General features: G+C 43.6%; 1 protein-coding gene across 1 annotated transcript in view; it reads left to right on the top strand.

Moving 5' to 3' along the window:
- The window catches only part of LOC309558028 (unconventional myosin-X-like), a 299,530-nt gene that overhangs the window by 67,902 nt on the left and 211,444 nt on the right, over nt 1-20,184 (top strand). Inside the window, exon 2 of the mRNA XM_082260951.1 lies at nt 5,872-5,970. Within this exon, the coding sequence (XP_082117077.1) occupies nt 5,872-5,970 (99 nt within the window). The remainder of the gene's footprint in view (nt 1-5,871; nt 5,971-20,184) is intronic.

Below are 20,184 nucleotides of genomic sequence, written 5' to 3'. Positions count from 1 at the left end.
GACACATGGGGGCCCATGATCTCTTATTGCCCGGGGGCCCCATGAGTTGTCAGTCCGCCCCTGTGCTGGACTATGTGGTCTTGTGGGAAATCTGGCCATGGATGAAAAATCTAAAACAAGAACAAAATCACATGTAGTATAAGCAAAGGGTAGGAGCTTGGAACAATGTTTTTTTGTTGGAAGTGCAACATTATGTACTATGCAGTCCAAACTATGCAAAGCACTGACTAGCGTTCTATATGCTTTTATACAAGGTGTGTCTAAAAAGTTTGGTGAATGGTCCAATATCTCAACGACAACAATTGGCCAGATGCGCGTGCATGAACATGGCTATTCAGAGACACGTTGAGAAGAGCCACCTAGTGTGGAATACACGTGACCTTTTAGGGTGAACCCGCTGTGGGCAGTTGAATATAGTCAATGTGAGGGGTAGGATCACAGTGCAATGGAGCAGCAAGTGAACATCAAGTTCTGCCACAATTTGGGGAAAACGGCGGCGGAGATGCATGAAATGTTGGTGCAAGTGTACAGGATGGAAGCGGCGAGCAGAAAATGTGTTTACGACTGGTTCAAATGCTTTCACGACGGTGAAGAAAAAGACTGAAGATGAGCCACGTTCAGGTCGGCCGTTGACTAGCAGAACCCCAGACATGATCAAGCGAGTGTGAAAAATGCTGGCACTAGACCGGCGACTGACTCTACGATTAATGGCGTAGAAATTGGGCATTAGCAAGGACATGGTGCGCACCATTGTCTGCGAAGAGTTGGGTAAGCGGGAGATCTGTTCCCGGTCTGTGAGGAACAGAAAGCAAACGGGATGGAAACCTCTGGAGATTTCATGTGCGACCAGGATTCACCCTTTCTGTGAACCATAGTCACAGGTGATGAGACATGGTGCTACCAGTTCGATCCTGAATCCAAGTGGCAATGAATTTGGAATGGTGTTCAGAGTCTTCCCTGCGACCCAAAAAGAGTCGCTTGCAAAAGTCCATGGTCAAGACAATGTTGATTGCCTTCTTCAACAACGATGGCATCATTCATAAGGGCGTGGTGGCAATCCAAGTATGTGTGACAGCGATTCTGCAATTGGATTCCTAAAGAGGCCTTTGCTGACAGTTTTTTCAGAAGCTTTAGGAACATTCACCAAACTTTTTTAGAAACGTATTTTGCACAGGAAAGATTTTTTTTGTTTTTCCTCTGCTCTCTCCTGTAATGCTGTTCTCACACGAGCGTGCTGTTCTCCTAATGCAAGTAAAGCTGAATTCTGCATTCTCCAAGATATCAGTGCCTATAATCTAATCTTATCACATCAATTTTTACTGCTACCTGGGCCTTCCTGTCTTGGTGGCATTCACTCCCCCCATTTTTGACAGGTGTCACAAGAGCAGGAAGTAAGGGAAAATGTCAATTTTTTGGGGTCATAGACAGGAATTAAAACCTGACGACAATCTAAACCCTTTCTCATGCTATCCAAAATGGAATTAGCGGACTGGCTGTTTACTTATAAAATATGGATTTAGCTAAAATTGGCTTCTTCGGAAGCGATATTTTGGTTCCCAGTGGGAAGATGTCAGAGGAACCGTGCCATACAAGACATATGACACTTTAAATTATTTAAGCGTAGCGTTTGCAGTTTTGGGCCAATTTGCCTCTCATTCAGGAACTGAAAGATAAGGGTTTTTTTTTTCCCTTCTCCCTTCACTGCTTATTCTGCACAGATGGATTGTTCATTCCTGTGACCGACTGCCAATCACCCTGTCAGCTCATTCCCACAAGAGACAATCATTCTGACAGCGCCGGAGAGGAAATACTGGCTGCATGTGGGAGCCCATTGTTTGGGAGGGATCGGTCCAGCGGTGACAACGCACTGCAGTAACACTTTTATATGAATGGTCATACGGCCTCCAGGACGTGTCCTCTGTCCCTGTGTCTGGGGTGTCTTTTGTATAGCGGGGGGTGATGGCAGATTTTATGTCTCCAGGATAATGAAATATTTCCCTGATTATTGAATCTCTTCGGGATGCCACTGACCACATGCTGGGAATTTCCCCGATGATGTGTCATTTAAAGGAATTGTTTAAGGTGGAATACGATGTTTAGAGGACAGCTTGAGGCAGCAGCAAAATCACTCAGAGAACTGCTGATGTTGGCCAGGAAATGCTGCATCTGTTCAGTTCAATTTTAATCCTTTGTTTTATTGTGGTCCATGCTGGCAGATTTCATAGGTTTTTTTTTTTCCAAGTGCTGCTCTGTGGGATTACCCGCTTGTTATATGTGAGGTATTTTACATATGGTCATCACCCAACCTTCTTCCAATAAGATAACCCTTGGACATGGGGCCAAAGGCTGATACTTGGACACTGGGTTAAAATGGGTCTTTCTTTTCACTGTTTGTTCGATATACATGTGAAAGAGAAAGCGGTAATAAACCCAAAACCAAAAATATACTGCTCAAAAAAATTAAAGGAACACCTTTTTTAATCGGAGTATAGCATTAAGTCAGTTCAACTCCTGGGATATTGATCTGGTCAGGTAAGTAGCAGAGGGGGTTGTTTATTAGTTTCAGCTGCTTTGGTGTTAATGAAATTAACAGGTGTACTAGATGGGCAACAATGAGATAACCTCCAAAACGGAAAGGTTTTACAGGTGGAGGCCACTGAATTTTTTTTTTTTTCCTACTACTCTTTTCTGACTGTTTTTCACTGGTTTTGCATTTGGCTAGGGTCAGTGTCACTACTGGTAGCATGAGGCAATACCTGGACCCTATAGAGCAGGAATCCTCAAACTACGGCCCTCCAGCTGTTGCAGAACTACACATCCCATGAGGCTGTGATTCATAAAGGTCTGAGATTCACAGACATGACTAGGCATGATGGGAATTGTAGTTCCCGAACAACTGGAGATCCATAGTTTGATCCCTGCTATAGAGGTTGCACAGGTAGTCCAACTCCTCCAGGATGGCACATCAATACGTGCCATTGCCAAAAGCTTTGCTGTGTATTCCAGCACAGTCTCAATAGCATGAAGGAGATTCCAGGAGACTGGCAGTTACTCTAGGAGAAATGGACAGGGCTGTAGAAGGTCCTTAACCCATCAGCAGGACTGATATCTGCTCCTTTGTGCAAGGAGGAACAGGATGAGCACTGCCAGAGGCCTACAAAATGGGCCTACAGGCCAGTGGTGTGAATGTCTCTGACCATAAAATCCGAAACAGACTTAATGACGGTGGCCTGAGGGCCTGACAGCCTGTAGTGGGCCCTGTGCTCACTGCCTGGCACCCTGGAGCTCGATTGGCATTTGCCATTGAACAACAAAATTGGCAGGTCCTCCACTGGAACCCTGTGCTTTTCATAGATGAGAGCAGGTTCACCCTGAGCACATGTGACAGACGTGAATGGGTCTGGAGAAGCCATGGAGAACATTACGCTGCCTGTAACATCGTTCAGCATGAACGCTTTGGTGGTGGGTCAGTGATGGTCAGGGGAGGCATATTCATAGAGGGATGCACAGACCTCTACAGGCTAGACAATGGCACTCTGACTGCCATGAGGTATCGGGAAGAAATCCTTGGACCCATTGTCAGACCCTACGCTGGTGCAGTGGGTCCTGGGTTCCTCCTGGTGCACAACAATGCCTCATGTGGTGAGAGTATGCAGCCAGTTCCTGGAGGATGAAGGAATTGATAATATTGAATAGCCCCCATGCTCGCCGGACCTAAATCCAGTAGAACACCTCTGGGACTATGTTTCGGCCATCAGTCTGTTCAGGAGCTCAGTGATGCCCTGGTCCAGATATTGAAGGATATACCCCAGAACATCATCTGTCATCTCATTAGGAGCATGCCCGATGTTGTCAGGCATATATACAAGCACATGGGGGCCATAAAGAATACGGAGTACCATTTTTGAGTTGCTACAGTGAAATTTCAGTAAAATGGACTAGCCTGCTGCATCATTTTTTCACTTTGAGTTTCGGGGTGTCTTTGAATTCAGCCCTCTGTAGGTTGATAAATTCAATTTCCATCAAACAATGTGGCATCCTTTCGTTCCCAACACATTACCCAGTCCATATCAGTATAGATATCCAGCATGAGATTTTCCCTATTGAGATCTGATGTGTTTTCAGAGTGTTCCTATAATTTTTTTAAGCAGTGCATTATAAATAGCAGCTTACCAAACCTTAGATGTAGTGGCTGCATAACCCCCCCATTTTTTACTTGGTCATCTGGCCTGTAACACACCTCCTCTCTGAAGGATTCCAGGGACAACAGCATTGTCAGTCTGGAGGGAGAGGAGTGTTAGATGTGTTAACGGATTTAGATACACTAAAGCCTCGTACACACGCGTCGATAGTTGGCCGTGAATTTTCGGCCAACGTCCGATCGGCCGATTTTCGGCTTGTTAGTATGATGCTTTCGACAACCGACTCCGACTTTTCGGCCGAATAAAATCTGGTGTGCAGGCTATAAAATTTTTGTTGGCCGTCAACACAACGGCCGATTGTTCCTCAGTCAGTACAGATTTCAGCAGACAAAAATCTGATGAGCAAGACTGGGCATGCTCAGAGATGAAAAAACACACGGAAAGTAAACCATCACATGACATCACTTCTGAAGTAGATTTTTGTTGGGCGAGAAAATTCGTGTGAGTCTAGGCACATTCCAACCAACACAACAACACTGGACAAAAGTTGGCCGATCGGTCGGCCGATAATCGTTGCGTGTGTACGAGGCATTAGAAATTGAAGCCAAACTCCAGCTCACATTTTATAAGCAGCTACAGCAAACATAATTTTTTTTTTGGGGGGATAAAGGTTTTACATAAAAGCTTACCATTGTAAGCACACCTGTCCATGTTAAATGGTTTATCTTCTTCCTGTAACTGTTACATTCTGCTGGAGAGCTTGTTTTGAACAGACTTACTGGCAGGATCACCAGGTAAAAGGAAAGAGATGCTGAAAAAGAAAACAAATGCAGTCATCACATCTAAGAATTGCTAAGCTGCAATATGTTTTTTCTTTTGGATTTATTACCACTGCAAGAATTCCAGGTATAGCACTTTATACATGGTTACTTTGTTCCAGCTTGGATCAATGTAACTATGGTTATACCATACCTGTGATCCCTCTAGAACAGCCTTTCTCAACCAGGATTCCTCCAAAGGTTGCTCAGGGTTCCTTGAGCAATGACCAATTTCTGCTTCTCCGATAAGTTCCCACTGACACCATTGATCTTTTCGACTATCTGCAATGGGGTAGTTCTTCCTAATGACCACAAGTGTACGGCACATTCTTCCCACTGACCATCACTCTAATGCAGTGATGGCGAACCTTGGCACCCCAGATGTTTTGGAACTATATTACCCATAATGCTCATGAACTCCGCAGTGTAGTTGAGCATCATGGGAAATGTAATTACAAAACATCTGGGGCGCCAAGGTTCGCCATCACTGCTCTAATGTATCATGAGTTGTAGAAATAGTAATTTTTAGCGGGGGGTTCCCTGGGCTCAGAAACTTATTTCAAGGGTACCTTCATGTTAAAGTTGATAGAGGCTGCTCTAGAAGTTGAAAATCTCTGTAGTAGACACCATTGCTCTAGTGATCTCAATTAGCTTCCGGGTCCTGTGCCAAGTGGGTGCATTGCTGCATTGTAAACACAGGAGGTTGGTTGCTTGGCACAAGCACCATTCAGAGAATGCTTTCCTGCTTTTTCCAGGGTGCCCTTTTGTTCTCTAGTTTTTGTCATGTATGGTTGACACATGCAGACAGGTCTATGAAGGGGTGGAATAGTGGCAGTTTTACTTTATTACAATTTCTCTAGCCTTGTTCCAGTGAACTAATACATTTTCCTTTTCTTTCTTTTTTTTTCTAGGGCAGCCATGTATGGCTTGTTGTAAATGGAAGCTTGGTGCCGGCCACTGTCACTTCCAGCACTGATGGAGATGTCCTGTTCACCAGCGACTATGGGCAGGTAAAATCAAGATGAAAAAAATGGAGGACATATCAGATGTCTAAATTTTATGTATTGCTTTTGATTTCTCTTTTTTTTGTATGAATCACATCTGTATTAACCACTTTACCACCGGAGGATTTTGCTGTCTTATGTCCAGGCCAGTTTTTGCGATTCGGCACTGTGTGACTTTAACTGACAATTGCGCAGACGTGCAACGCCGTACCCAAACAAAATTTATGTCCTTTTTTCCCCACAAACGGAGCTTTCTTTTGGTGGTATTTGATCACCTGTGCGATTTTTACTTTTTGCGCTATAAACAAAAAAGAGCGCACATTTTGAAAAAATACCAATATTTTTCAAATTTTTTTTTTATATGAAATTCCCCCCCAAAAAAATGTAAAAATCAAAATTTTTAAAAATTTTCGGCCAATTTGTTTTCTGCTACCTATGTTTGGTAAAAAAAAATCACAATAAGCGTATTTTGATTGGTTTGCGCAAAAGTTATTGCGTTTACTAACTAAGGGAAAGATTTCTGTCATATTTTTTTTTTTTTTTTAACGAGTAATGGCGGCGATCTGCGATTTTTTTTTTTTTTTTTTTTTTTTTTTTTTGCGGGACTGCGACAATGCGGTGGACAGATCGGACCCTTGACTGACATTTTTGACACTTTTGGGGGTACCAGTGACATTACTGCAGTAATCAGTGCTGTACATATGCACTGTTACTGTAAAAATGACACTGGCAGGGAAGGGGTTAATTTTATTGGAGAGGGAGGGGTTAATGTATGCCTGGTGCTTACTGATGTGTGTGGGGGGAGGTGACTGAGTGACACAGGCACAGATCGCATGTTCAGCTATGCTGAACCCGGCAATCTGTCACTGTTTGTCACTTAGGAGATCCGCTCGCTTTGTTTACACAAGCAGGCGGATCTCCACACTTGATTCCCCGACGATCGGGGAAGAGCAGTATCAATCGCCGCCTCTCCTCCCCTGGCCCGACTCCCGCTGTGACTGAAAACAGCGGGAGCGAGCCTCCGGCGGCGCGCAAGCGCCGTCCACAAGGGGAGGAGTCCAGCGACGTAGGTCTACGTCGCTGGACGGAATTCAAGCCACTTTGCCGCAGTACAGTCAATATGACTGGTCAGCAAGTGGTTAATAACAGAAATGCATTTATCATAAATGGCAGTCTATCTGTTAAATCTGAGTTTGTCAAATTGTGTCCCTATAAATCCTCATGCTTGTTATCCCAGTGAAGGTTGGTTGAGTCTTTTTATCTTCTCATGGAAGGGACGTTCGCTTCACATTCTAAATTCTGCTCCTGTTAGACCCTGAAAATATAAAATTCTGTAGGTTATCTGTCCATGTGATACATGAGATAGAGGGAATTTGGTTGGGCTGGTCATTAGACTATAGTGAACCACCCCATTGGAGGGAAATGTTTGCATGGATCATCAGATCCCTGTTGTTCCCCACTTGGAGAGACAGCCCCTCTTTTAAAGCCAAATCCCGCTGTACCTCTGTCCTCTTCAATTGTCCATCTTGTAGGTCTGACATGCATGACAAAGTATTATTGGACTACCAAAAGGGCAGAGTTGTATAAAGTACTCGAAACCCATACTTGAGTAAAAGTACAAGTGCTCGATCAAAAAGTGACGGGAGTGGAAGTGCTCGATCAAAAAGTGACTTAAGTAGAAGTACTAAAGTATTCAACATTTTTTGTACTTAAGTATTGCAAGTACGGTAGTTTTTTTTTTTTGAAATTTTGCTACTCAAGTACTGAAAGTAAAAGTACAAGTACTGTGTTATGTAGTTATTAAAGAAAGAAGTCAAAAGTACACGACATTAAACATATTTTTGAGCTTCATGAAACCTGCCATCTACTGTTCTGGCAGTGGTAATTTTTATAATAGTAACGAGTAACTATGCAGCACAAAAAAAATATATCGGAGTAGAAGTATTGAAATCATCGAAAAAATGTAGTGAAGTAAAAGGGGAAGTAGGAGAAAAAATTATACTCTAGGAAAGTACAGATACCGCCTTTCAGTACTTAAAGCAGAGTTCCAGCCTAACCACACACTCACCTGTCCCACGGTCCAGCGATGCGCCGTCTTCTCCCTCTCTGCTCCGCGGCGCCGGCATCACTGATGTGGACACCCGGCTGTGACAGTTTGCGGCTTTACAGCCGGGTACGCACTGCACATGCGCGAGTTGCGCTACGCGTCGTGATTGGCCAGCAATCTTCTGGGACCTCTGACGTGTTCCAGAAGATTGCAGGGAGGGAGGGGAGAGAGGAGAACTTCCGCTCAGGGCGCCGCGGCGCTCCGAGCGGAAGTGGGAGCGGGTACCTGTCAAAACTAGGTACCCGCTCCCCCCCCCCCCCAAAAATGACATGCCAAATGTGGCATGTCAGGGGGTTAGGACTATTTAAAGCGGAAGTTCCACTTTTGGGTGGAACTCCGCTTTAAGTACAGTAGTGAAGTAGTTCTACTTAGTTACTATACATCTCTGCAAAAGGGTTTTACTGCATAAGTAGGTGGAAAAAATTTGCTTGTGGATTTAACCAATCATTTTTAATACATAATTTGTGCCCCCATATAACTTTGGACATGGCAGGAGCGTGCCTACCTACTTTGTGCTACAAGGTGTCCATCTTTCTTACCTCAGAAGTTTGGGAGGCATGGATCAGGCATTGTACTTGGGCTGACCAGATACAGAAAGATTAGGCTGCCTGAATTAAACCTTGTCCAGGAAACGAGAGTTAAATTGCTTGTAAACGCAGAAGGTTTTTAATCCAATTGCATTCTATGTGTGCAGTAGACCCCCATAGTCTCCTTTTAATACTTACCTGAGCCCATCTTGATGTAGCACAAGAGACTCGGCTGTCTTGGACTCTCCCTCCTGATTGGCTGAGACAGCAGCGAAACGCCATTGGCTGTCAATGAGCGAATGAGGATTGAGAGGGGACAAGGCCGGGCCAATGCTGCCAGTTTGAATGGACACACGGAGGTGTGGCTTGAGTGCCCCAATAGCAAGCTGCTTGCTGTGGGGGGCACTCAACAGGAGGGAGGGGCCTGAAGTGGCAAAGAGAGACCAGAAAAGAAGGGGATCTGGGCTGCCCTGTGCAAAACCACTGCACAGAGCAGGTAAGTATAACATGTTTGCAATTTTTAAGAACAAAAAAAAATGAGACTTTATTATCATTTTAAGGCCAAAATGCATGATAAGACTATTGGACTAAAAAAAAAAAAAAAACGCATTTGGAGCGATCTCCGATAATCTGATCATTAGTACACAGCTTTTGAGAGCCAATCACGACTGTTCATGCGCAAGTATGTTCGAAGGGACAAGTTTAAAATTTTTTCTTGTACAAAAACAGAATGAATGATTTTTGTGTAACTAGTCTAGTGTTTATAGGAAAAAAACGTGACGAACACCACACCTGCTCGGAAATGAAAGAATATGTTACATCACTTCTGAAGATGTATTCTTTTTTTAGGAGAATTTTCGTAACTTTAGTGACTTATTGGTTTTTTGATATTAGACTTGCCCCATAGATTAGGGCTACAACTGTCTCATCTGCTACCTCCTACCTTCCTGGGCCTAAGAAGATGCAAAAGACGGGAGCACCAGAAGTTTAGAGCAAGTCTAGTCCCAATTTAGAAGGTCAGCCAACATGTTTCTTGGGCTTACAACTGCCCCTTCATCAGAGCTAAGGGACAAGAATACATGAGATCCAAAAAATAGTAAATACATAGCCAACTTATATATATGTGTGTACATGTAGTGTGAACACCGCGGTTGATTGCACTCATTTACTCATTTCCTGGTACTTTTGGTCCTTCATCAGATCGGCCGGGATGCCTAAGGTTGAGTGATCTTTGAATCACCCACTGCGCTGTCTGGCCATTGTGGAAACAGTGGTCCATAGTTTTTGGTATGAGTCAATGTGTGGTGGAGGATCGGGCTCACCATTGCATGCTTCTAACACCTGGGTGGAGAATCCCTTTCATTATTGGACTGTTTTTTCCATGCTGGATTAAGGACTATTTACTTTATTTTAACAGCGCTGCTTGCATGTTTTTCACATTTTTAAATGTTAGTGCCAGAAAGAATTCACAAGTACTTCGAGGATCAATAAAAAATGCCAGCAAGAGATATGTAAGCTACTTCTTTATAGTTTTACTAAAGCCACAAAAGTAAAAATCAGTGTCTGTATATGCAGTTAAGCATGCTTGTTATACTCACTATGGAGCCTAAGGTTTAATCTTCTACATTGTGTAAAAAGGCTGCGTGATCTTATATGCACATATCCTCCTCCTCCTTCCACTGACTCCAAAACATGTCCTAATAAGACCGAGCCTTTGGAGACAGGCTGCACATGCTCAGTTTGTTGTGTATTGCTAGAGAGGTTTTTTTTTTGTTTTTTTTTTTTCTTCTTGGGGGAGTGTATGTGATTAGCACAGGGCCAATCAGCACTGTCCAGACAGGTCTCGAGCCCTGCAGTCAGATAGGACAGTATGAAAACTCCTCCTACAAGCTTTAAGCAGACACTGATAGAAGTCGCAAGACTGCTATATACTGCTGATGAGAAAAGGTATTTAGCAGTTTATATTTACTAAAATAATTGCATTTCCATGCTCTGTGTACTGTGGGGGACCAGATATAGGGAATGTGGGGTCCTGGTTTTAGTTACACTTTAATACTAAAAACGATAATCGTAGCTTGAGCGTAGAAGATAATAGTAATAAGTAACTTCCAAATCATAATAGTAAAGGTCATTTGAATCTTGTCCAGGAGACAGCACCTTTGCCCCATACATCTGTCAGTCAGATTGTCTACAAGAGTCTCATCTCATACCTCCTGTCTTCATGGTGCTCCCCCCATATCAGAAGAATCAGGTATTCTTTCTGCAACAGCTTTGTCGCGATCGCAGGGGAGCACATTGAAGTTGAATACAAGTGCATTGGACTTAAAAAAAGGAAGTAAACCCTCCTCTGCAACTTGTACCTATAGGTAAGCTTCTATTAAGGCTTACCTATAGGTACTGTAAATATCTCCTAAACATGTACCGTTTAGGAGATATTTACTTTGCATGCAGCCAGTGACATCACTGGCGCATGCGCTCTGAAGGAACGGCCGCTCTTGCCGCTCCTTCAGAGCCCCGTGCCGTTACCGTCGGCTCCCATGCGCAGGCGCGGGAGTGACGTCATTGCGGCTCCAGCCAATCAGATGGCCGGATGCCGCAAACCCGGAAGAAGGGCGACACCCTCACCCATGAGACAGGTAAGCAGTTGGGACTACGGGGCTTCATTCTCAGGTAAGTATTTCATAATGAGCTAGTATGCGATGCATACTAGCTCATTATGTGTTTTTCTTTCAGGTGTTCGTTTTTTAAAAAAAAAAAAAAATTCGGAGGTTTACAACCTCTTTAAAAGAGACTATCGATAGCTTTGCCCTGGATGGTTTGAAGAGCAGAGAAACCGTATAATAATGTTACAGTTGGAACAAGAAGATACCGAAAAGCCAAATTGTCTGTAGGTGGTGACTGTATAGGGCTAAAGGCATATACTGTATTTTCTGGCGTATAAGACTACTTTTGAACCTCAAAAAAATCCCCCAAAAATGGGGGGTCGTCTTATACGCCGAGTATAATATCTCCAAGGTAACCTAAGTATAAGTATTACCGGTAGATCATGTAATAGGGGGGTCGTCTTATACACCCAGTCGTCTTATACGCTGGAAAATACGGTATGTATTGTAACCCATTGGTCCAGCTGTTTCCAGATGTGGGGAATGTTATAAGAAGAGATGCCTGGAATTCCTCAGACGGACCCTCGTGCTAAGAGTTCATTATTCACAAAATACTCCTACTCAGGGATTTCCAGATTCCAGACCAGACAAAGGGTGCCTGCATCCCCTGTATTTTCCCGGGATTGTCTCTGATGGAGTCCTGGGATAATTCTTAATGGGCAGGATGTGGTTAGTGTTCTAAAAGAAGAATCCAGGATGATGACACTGGTGGGGGAAAGCCTAGATTTCAATTAAAGTGAATCACAATGCTGACGTTGAGGTTCATCATAACAGTGGCTGAGGGTTTTTAAAGTGAACCGGCCAACTACACAACGCTAAGACATCTATGCTGACCACTGGACCAACAATAGGGTTAACAGTTCAACAGAAACCACCAAAAAATGGAGAAACCAGCTGTTTATTCAATCAGTTGTCATAGGTGTGACTCACATGTGTTGAGGTGAGACCAAGTGTCCAATGAAATAGTGAAAACTGAGGAGATCGTTTGGTTTGTAAGACCTCATTCAGATGTTTTCTTTATGACATCATTGCTTTGAAGTGAGAAAAGGTCAAAGTTCAAAATGAATGACTCATTTCTAGCTTACTTCTGTATTCCTGTGTAATATATAGTCAGTGTGTATATTATAAAATGTATAGGGGTCCCTGCCCCAGGCTATAAAGTTATTCCTTTTGTGACCATTGAGTTTTTTGTTTATAAACTTTTTATTTAAAGTAGAACTATGGGCAAAACTTTTTTTTCTCTATCGTTCATTGACAGACGCAGTTCTCTCTGATTCATATCAGTAGGGTTATCCTGCCCCCTAGAGGAGTAGGACACTAGGCAGAAAAAAGTTCTGGCTACACCTATGGGCAGTCCCGGAGGGTACACCCTCTCACTTTCTGACACTGCTTTGATGCAAAACTGACCTCCTATGCAAGAAGAAACACCAACCCAACTCAAAATAGAGGGGCAGGTACTGCGTCCGTCAGTGAACTTAAGAGAAAGGGATTTTATGGCAAGTCAAAAAAATTTTCCTGCATCTGTGTCCCATTGCAGAGATTTCACTTCACTTCCTGTCCCATAGCCAAACAGGAAGTGAGAGGAAATCCCTGCAAATAAAGGAAATTCCTTGCCCCCCCCCCCCCCGCCACCAAAACTATTGTTCCTATTGGAAGATTTCCCCTTGATTACTCTCTTGGGGACAAACCAAATATGGGATTTCCTTTCACTTTCAATGATCATAGTAAACAGGACAAATAGAGAGGGGGAATCTACTTGATGGGGGCACAGATTGCAAAAAACAACTGACAAGGGTTCACTATATCCAAAACTGAAAAAAAGTTTTGCCTCTAGTTATAGTTTAAGACTCCCAACAGAGTGGGACATGCAGTACAATAGCTTTGTGGTTTGTGAATATAAGCATGTAAATAACCATCACATTCTTCCAATGCAAAACATGGTGGGTATACAGAAGGTAGATTGGGACCATAGCTTTTTGAAGCTTGTATACTTCAACCAATTTTAGCAGTTTTGGTATGTGTCAGTTAACCACTTGCCCGACCGCCTGCCGCATATATACTGCGGCAGGCTGGCTTGGCTGCGCGAATCGCCGTACCTGTGTGACAGCGCTGAAAGCTGAAAATTGGCCTGGGCAGGAAGGGGGTGAAAGTGCTCAGTGTTGAAGTGGTTAACCTCACCTAAACTCAGCAGCTCCTAAAATCGTTGGTGCACATTTTTAAAAGTTCTATAAAGTGGATGTGTTGGCATCTGTGGATGCTTCCTTTGGCCGCAAGGTTTTTGCAGGCTGCTGTTTAGAGGACCTGGTCCTCTTTGAGGCTCCAGTTGTTTTGGTTGAGCTCCTGTTTACCTGGTTGGCTATAGTTAGCCATGGTAGTTTCTTTTTCGCTCTTCCCACCTCTCATGTTTAACACTGCTTTGGGACATCCCAATGTTTATGAAGATCAGAAGCTGTGTCCGTCAATAAAAAGAGAAAATGGGACTTTTGACTTACCGTAAAATCCATTTCTCTGATGTTCATTGACGGACACAGCACCCACCCCTCTGTGGAGTTATTCTTCTGACACTGCTTGTAACAAAACAGTAATTATAGCAGAGAGAGAGAGAATACCCCCTGGGACTGCCCATAGGCGTAGCCAGACTTAATTTCTTGCCTAGTGTCCTACTCCTGTAGGGGGCAGCATAACCCAGTGGTTTAGAAGAATATGAAGCTGCGTCTATCCATCAACTTCAGAGAAAAGGATTTTACGGTTAGTAAAAAATCTAGGTTTTTTTTTTTTTTTTATAAAATCTTGTAAATAAGTAAGTTTTTTTGAGGTGGCACTGATAGGTAGCACTGATTGGCATCCCTGGTGGACACTGGCATCCCTGGTGGGCAAAGGTTGGCACTTCAGGTGGTCACTTGTGGGCATCCTTGATGGGTCTGCACTGATAATCGATGGGCTGATTATCTGCACAGAACCCCCGTCAGGAGAGCTGCTAATAGGCTGTTCTCTACTCGCACCTTGTTAGGGCGAATAGAGGAAAAGCCAATAAACGGCACTTCCTGGTTACGATGTGACCAGCTGTGATTGGACACCACTTATCACAAGGTAAAGAGCCTATGTCATAGGCTCTTTACCGAGATTAGAGATTCAGTGTGTCGGAGAAATACAAAGCATTACAAAGAGTGTAATAAGAAATGTAAAGATGAAATCAGGGCGGCTAAAATAGAACACGAGAGACATATAGCGGAGGAGAGTAAAAAGAACCCCAAGAAGTTCTTTAAGTATATAAGCAGTAAGAAAGCGAGGCCAGAACACATTGGCCCCATAAAAGATGACAAAGGAAATATGGCCACTGAGGACAGAGAAAAGGCGGAAGTGTTAAATCATTTCTTCTCTTCAGTCTTCACAAAAGAATCGGGGGGGCTACACGAACCTAGCTTGTAATGCTGAACTAATCAACACACCTCAGGAAATACCGCCATGGCTAACGGAAGATAGACTTAAAACTAAACTAGAGAAACTTAACATAAATAAATCACCGGGACCGGATGGCTTGCACCCGAGGGTTCTGAAAGAGCTCAGCCAGGTGATTGCCAGACCATTATTCTTGATCTGTAAGGATAGTTTACAGACGGGTATGGTGCCAGCTGATTGGAAAAAAGCCAACGTGGTAACAAAAAAAAAGGGGCCGAGATGTATCCCGGGTAACTATAGGCCGTTCAGCCTAACATCTGTAGTCTGCAAGATTTTGGAGGGGATGATAAGGGACCACATACAAGACTTTAGTAATGAAAACTGTATTATTAGTAGTAATCAGCATGGATTCATGAAAAATAGTTCTTGCCAAACCAATCTATTAACCTTCTACGATGAAGTGAGCTGCCACCTAGATAAAGGTAAGCCTGTGGATGTGGTGTATCTGGACTTTGCAAAGGCCTTTGACACCGTTCCCCACAAACGCTTACTGTACAAACTAAGGAAGGTAGGTATGGACCATAAGGTGAGTACCTGGATAGAGAACTGGCTCCAGGGGAGAGTCCAGAGGGTGGTGATTAATGGGGAGTACTCGGATTGGGCGGGTGTGGAAAATGGGGTCCCCCAGGGTTCTGTCCTGGGACCAATCCTGTTTAATTTATTCATAAATGATCTAGAGGAGGGGATATCTAGTACAATCTCAGTATTTGCGGATGATACTAAACTAAGCATGCCAATATCTTCTATGCAGGATGTGGAAACCTTACAAGCAGACCTGAACAAAATAACGGGGTGGGCAACTACATGGCAGATGAGGTTTAATGTTGAAAAATGTAAAGTAATGCACCTGGGTGCCAGAAACCAGAAAGCAAGCTACTCACTAGGGGGGGAACCTCTGGCTGAGTCTAGGATGGAAAAGGACTTGGGGGTACTGGTAGACAACAAACTTGGCAGTGGCATGCAATGCCAAGCCCCTGCAAGCAAAGCCAACAGAATACTGGGATGTATAAAAAAGGGGATTCACTCCAGAAATAAAGAGATTATTCTTCCACTCTACAAGACTCTGGTCCGGCCACATCTGGAGTATGCTGTCCAGTTCTGGGCACCGGTCCTCAGGAAGGATGTGCTGGAATTGGAAAGAGTCCAGAGAAGGGCAACAAAAATAATTAGGGGAATGGAGGACATCAGCTATGAGGAAAGACTACAAGCACTGAACCTATTCTCTCTGGAGAAGAGACGATTGAGGGGGGATATGATATCAATGTACAAATACTGTACTGGCGACCCTAGCATAAGGAACAAACTATTCAGAGAGAGGAGATACAATAAGACACGTGGCCACTCACTAAAACTAGAGGAAAGGCGGTTTAACCTTAAAATGCGTAAGGGGTTCTTCACTGTAAGAGCGGTAAGGATGTGGAATTCTCTTCCACAAGCAGTTGTATCAGCTGGGAGCATTGATAGTTTCAAAAAACTATTAGATGGGCACCTTGGAGACCACAACATACAGGGGTATACAATGTACGGTTAAAAGCAAACACACACACATCATAGGTTGAACTGGATGGACTGATGTCTTTTTTCAACCTCACTAACTATGTAACTATGTAATACACTGCACCACTGATTGCCATGCTGCACGCCGCTTATCCTGCTGGACGTCCTATGTCGCCCAGTCAGGATAGCTGTTTCCCCACCTGGCCTATAGCAGAATGATGGCCGGGCGGGATGTTGGTAAACCTCCCTCTCCTGAACGCGGAAGAACTCGCGTTTAGGATAGGAAAGCTTTGACCGCTGGCTGCGGCAAACCCCAAAATGGCACCAAAAATGCGTTGTGTTTTCCCGCAGCCAATGTCAGGGTAGGCTAGTGTAGCCTTATATTGTGCCAAAGATATCATTCCTAGAAAAGGTCAACTTAAATGACTTTATTGTATTAATAACAATAATCCTAAAATATACCAGCTAACAGTGTATTCTTTTTACAAAAACATTCCGGCTCACAAAAGAGGAACCAGTTGGCTCTAAATGGGAAACAACTATAAATTGTTCATTTTTTCAGTTCGCTTACTTCCAAAAGCATCTGCTTTCAGCCTTGCGTGGCAGCTTGGGGAAGGAGGACACTGAAAGCCTCTATCCAAGACACCATAGTTCCCATTTACTGGTTAAAGCTGACCTATATACTGTAAAGGTAATGTATATGTTGCGGGAAAAAAATTTTCAGTGCACCTCTGCAATACATATACATTTTTCCCTTCATGTACCCCTTTAAAGTCCCTGCAAGTACAGAAAAATACATATCCATCTGCCAAAAATGCATGCAGCTTCTAAATTGCTTTTGTGGGCTGACAACACACATGTTTTTGGACTGAGTGGTGTAAGCACTGCCCAGAGTCTTTGGCTAAACTGCTCAAACCCTCCCACACTCTCCTTTTTTACAACTGAGACAAATTATTCTCTACATAGTTGCACCAAAATTGGCACCAAACAAATGATCCAAGAGTCCAACAATGATTTATTGATTTATGAAAAGTTTTAGGGACAATCACAGGGGTTTGCTTGCTTATTGTGTGAAAATTCATATATGACCATCTTAGTGAATCAATGTGATCAGTGACTTTACACCTGATTTAAAGGAGAAGTACAGTCAAAGCTCCTTTGGCTGTATATCTCCTGTGCATCACACCTGCGATCCGTTTCCAGCAGACAGTGGGCTGAAGCCCGCTGTTGGCTGACGTGTCAGAGCTGTTCCAGGTTGGGGAAAGATCCCAACCATATGGTCGGGATCCACCCAGGAGCCTGGACTGGCAACCGGCTCAGCCTCTCAGCGAGCCACTGAGAGCCTGAGCCAGCTGCTCAGCGCTCCAGTGAGCGAGAGGGGGGGGGGGCAGAGCCGAGAGCCAGGGACTGTGAACCAAGCTATAAGTGGTCTTTTGATCACTCGGTTCTTAGTCTTAGAGCCAGCGGGGGTCAAATGCTGATGCTGCATCCACCTAAGTATGATTTTTTAACAAAAAAAAAAAAATTTTAGACTTCTATTTTAAGCCCCGAGGGAAGAGCTGTGGCCCCACAAAACATGTTGGCTCTTTGTTGGCCTTTACGCAGGGTTTTTTTTCTCAGAGAATAGGTGCAGGAACTCCTCCCTTCTGAGTCACCCCTTGACTCCGTCCCCTACCCACCCCCGAGCACCATTCCTTGGTTTCACCTCCTACCCACCTCCCATTACTACCCCTTTTAGAGAATTAACGATAACAAGAAAGGCAATATAATCTAGAAACAATGGACACCCCAGCGACAATAGATCCACCCCTGCAACAATGGACTTCAAACATCCAGCATCCAATAGACTCTCCAGCAGCCATCAGCATTAGGCCCCTCCCTCAACAGTAGATCCCTCCCAGTAATGATTGATTCCCTGCAACATGATACCCCACCAGCAACAACAGACTTCCCCAGCAACAATAGACCCTCTGCGCAAGTAGATCCCCCTCCAGCAACAAATGGATCCCCTCCAGCAACACTAGATTCCCCAGTAGCCAGCATCAATAGACCCTCCAGCAGCCAGCAGCAAAGACCCCTCCCTCAACAATAAATCCCTTCCAGCAACAACTGACCCACCAGCAGCAAAATACCCACCCCAGCAACAATAAATCCCTATGAGCAACAGAAGACCTCCAGAGCAACAATAGACCCTCATGCTCTGCAGCAATAGATTCCCTATTAGCCAGCATCAATAGACCCTCCAGCACACCCCAGAACCCCTTGCCATTACATACATTCAGTTCTGGAGGTGCCGGAACTGCGTTCCCGCTGAAAAAAAGCCCTGCCTTTACGTGATCATTGATAACTTGACCCTCCTCTTTTTTTAATTGTAAGCTTTAATGAGCAAGGCCCTCTAATTCCACCTGTACTGTTTGCCCTCATTGTAAAGCGCTGTGTTAACTGTTGGCGCTATATACATTCTGTATCATAATTTTCTCAACCAGTAAATCATTTTTGGTGCTATGTCTGGTGCAACTGTGTATGGACTTCTAAATTTAGGTGACCCCTATTTTTGAGGAGCTCCCACTTTGGGGGGGAACCACCAAACACAAGCCATTTGGTTCCAGGACTTCATTTATATGGGTTTTTGTTGTACAGTACATTTAAACACTAGTCTTATTTGCTCCCCTTCAGTCTATTTTAATATACAATTGAAATCAATTTGTTTTGAGAAGTGGAACCCATATAAAGTGCCTCACCTTGTCTTTAATTAATTTAAAATAAGAATTAGAAGGTCTAATTAGAGGACGTGAGCACAGAATGCATGACAGCTCTGAATTTTTGGCATTACTCGCTTCTAATGGTATATTTAACAGACTGAAAGGGGTGTAGCAGAGTGTCCCAGAGAGAGCCAGGAAAAGTCCTGTTCGGGGTTTATACATCACCCAGGCATCTCTCGTATACCTTTAGGGATCTCTGAGCCATGATCCAGTTCGGATCTTAGTCCTCTTCACCAGGCCAATTTAATCTCACCTGAGACAGACAGCAGTGCTCTCTCAGCCTGGGAACACAGACAATGTTTGTCTAGGAGAGCAGAAGGTTGGTAACAGTGTCAGTGTGTGTTTTTGGAAGCTGACAAGCTGTAGGCTTGCTCAGTCTGTGTTTAGTTAGGGACTGCATTGTGTGTAGTAAGCGCTGGGACACGGCTAGGCTTTTGTTTATTATTGTTATTCCTGCTTGTTTTCCTTAAAACACTGTACAGCACCTGTTTATAAACTTGTATATAGCACCAATAAACACCGCACTGTTTTTCACTCCCTCAGTGGATTTGGTATCTGTGCCTGAAAAACTGCTCATCCCAGGGAGCTTTGCACCTGCTACCTGTTCCCCAGCTTACAGGGGAAAATAAGAGAAGTTTGTTGTTGGGGTTTAAATGTATAACCGCAACTTTTTTTTATTTTTTTTAATTTATTTTATTTTTTTTCCAAAAATAATTTTATTTTAAGTTTTAAGACTCTGCCAGTTTATTTTTGCTGTCTGTGAACCGTTGAGGAAATTTATCTGTACTTTTTGTTCCAGAGGCACAACAGCAAGTTGTAAAAAATCCTCATTAGACAGTTGTCCCTGGAACAGGTGTCCCCATAAGATTTATTCCTTATCTTTTATTCTGAGGATAGCCTAAAATATTGGGTTTCCCTTCATTTTTTCTTGTTTGGTGGGAATGGTCACTAGGACAAATAGATGGGGGCAATCTCCCCAATATGGACAGTTACAACAATAATTTAGACGGAGGGTTTACCCCTTCCCTAGTCTATCCAAAAAAAAAACAAGTTTTACCTAGGGATATACTTTATCCTGTTTAACAGTCTTGCTGGGATAGATAAAAAGTAGAGGAGGGGATGAACAATGTAGCTTTGCTCGAGGAAAATGGTGCGCGATGCTCCTGTCCACTTCTGGTCACTTGTTTAAAGTCATTCACGATTAT

The sequence above is a fragment of the Pelophylax lessonae genome (genome assembly GCF_965119305.1).
Source record: "Pelophylax lessonae genome assembly, chromosome: 6".
Lineage (NCBI taxonomy): Eukaryota > Metazoa > Chordata > Amphibia > Anura > Ranidae > Pelophylax > Pelophylax lessonae.
The sequence above is the reverse complement of the archived record's forward strand: the minus strand, read 5'-3'. Positions and strand labels throughout refer to the sequence as shown.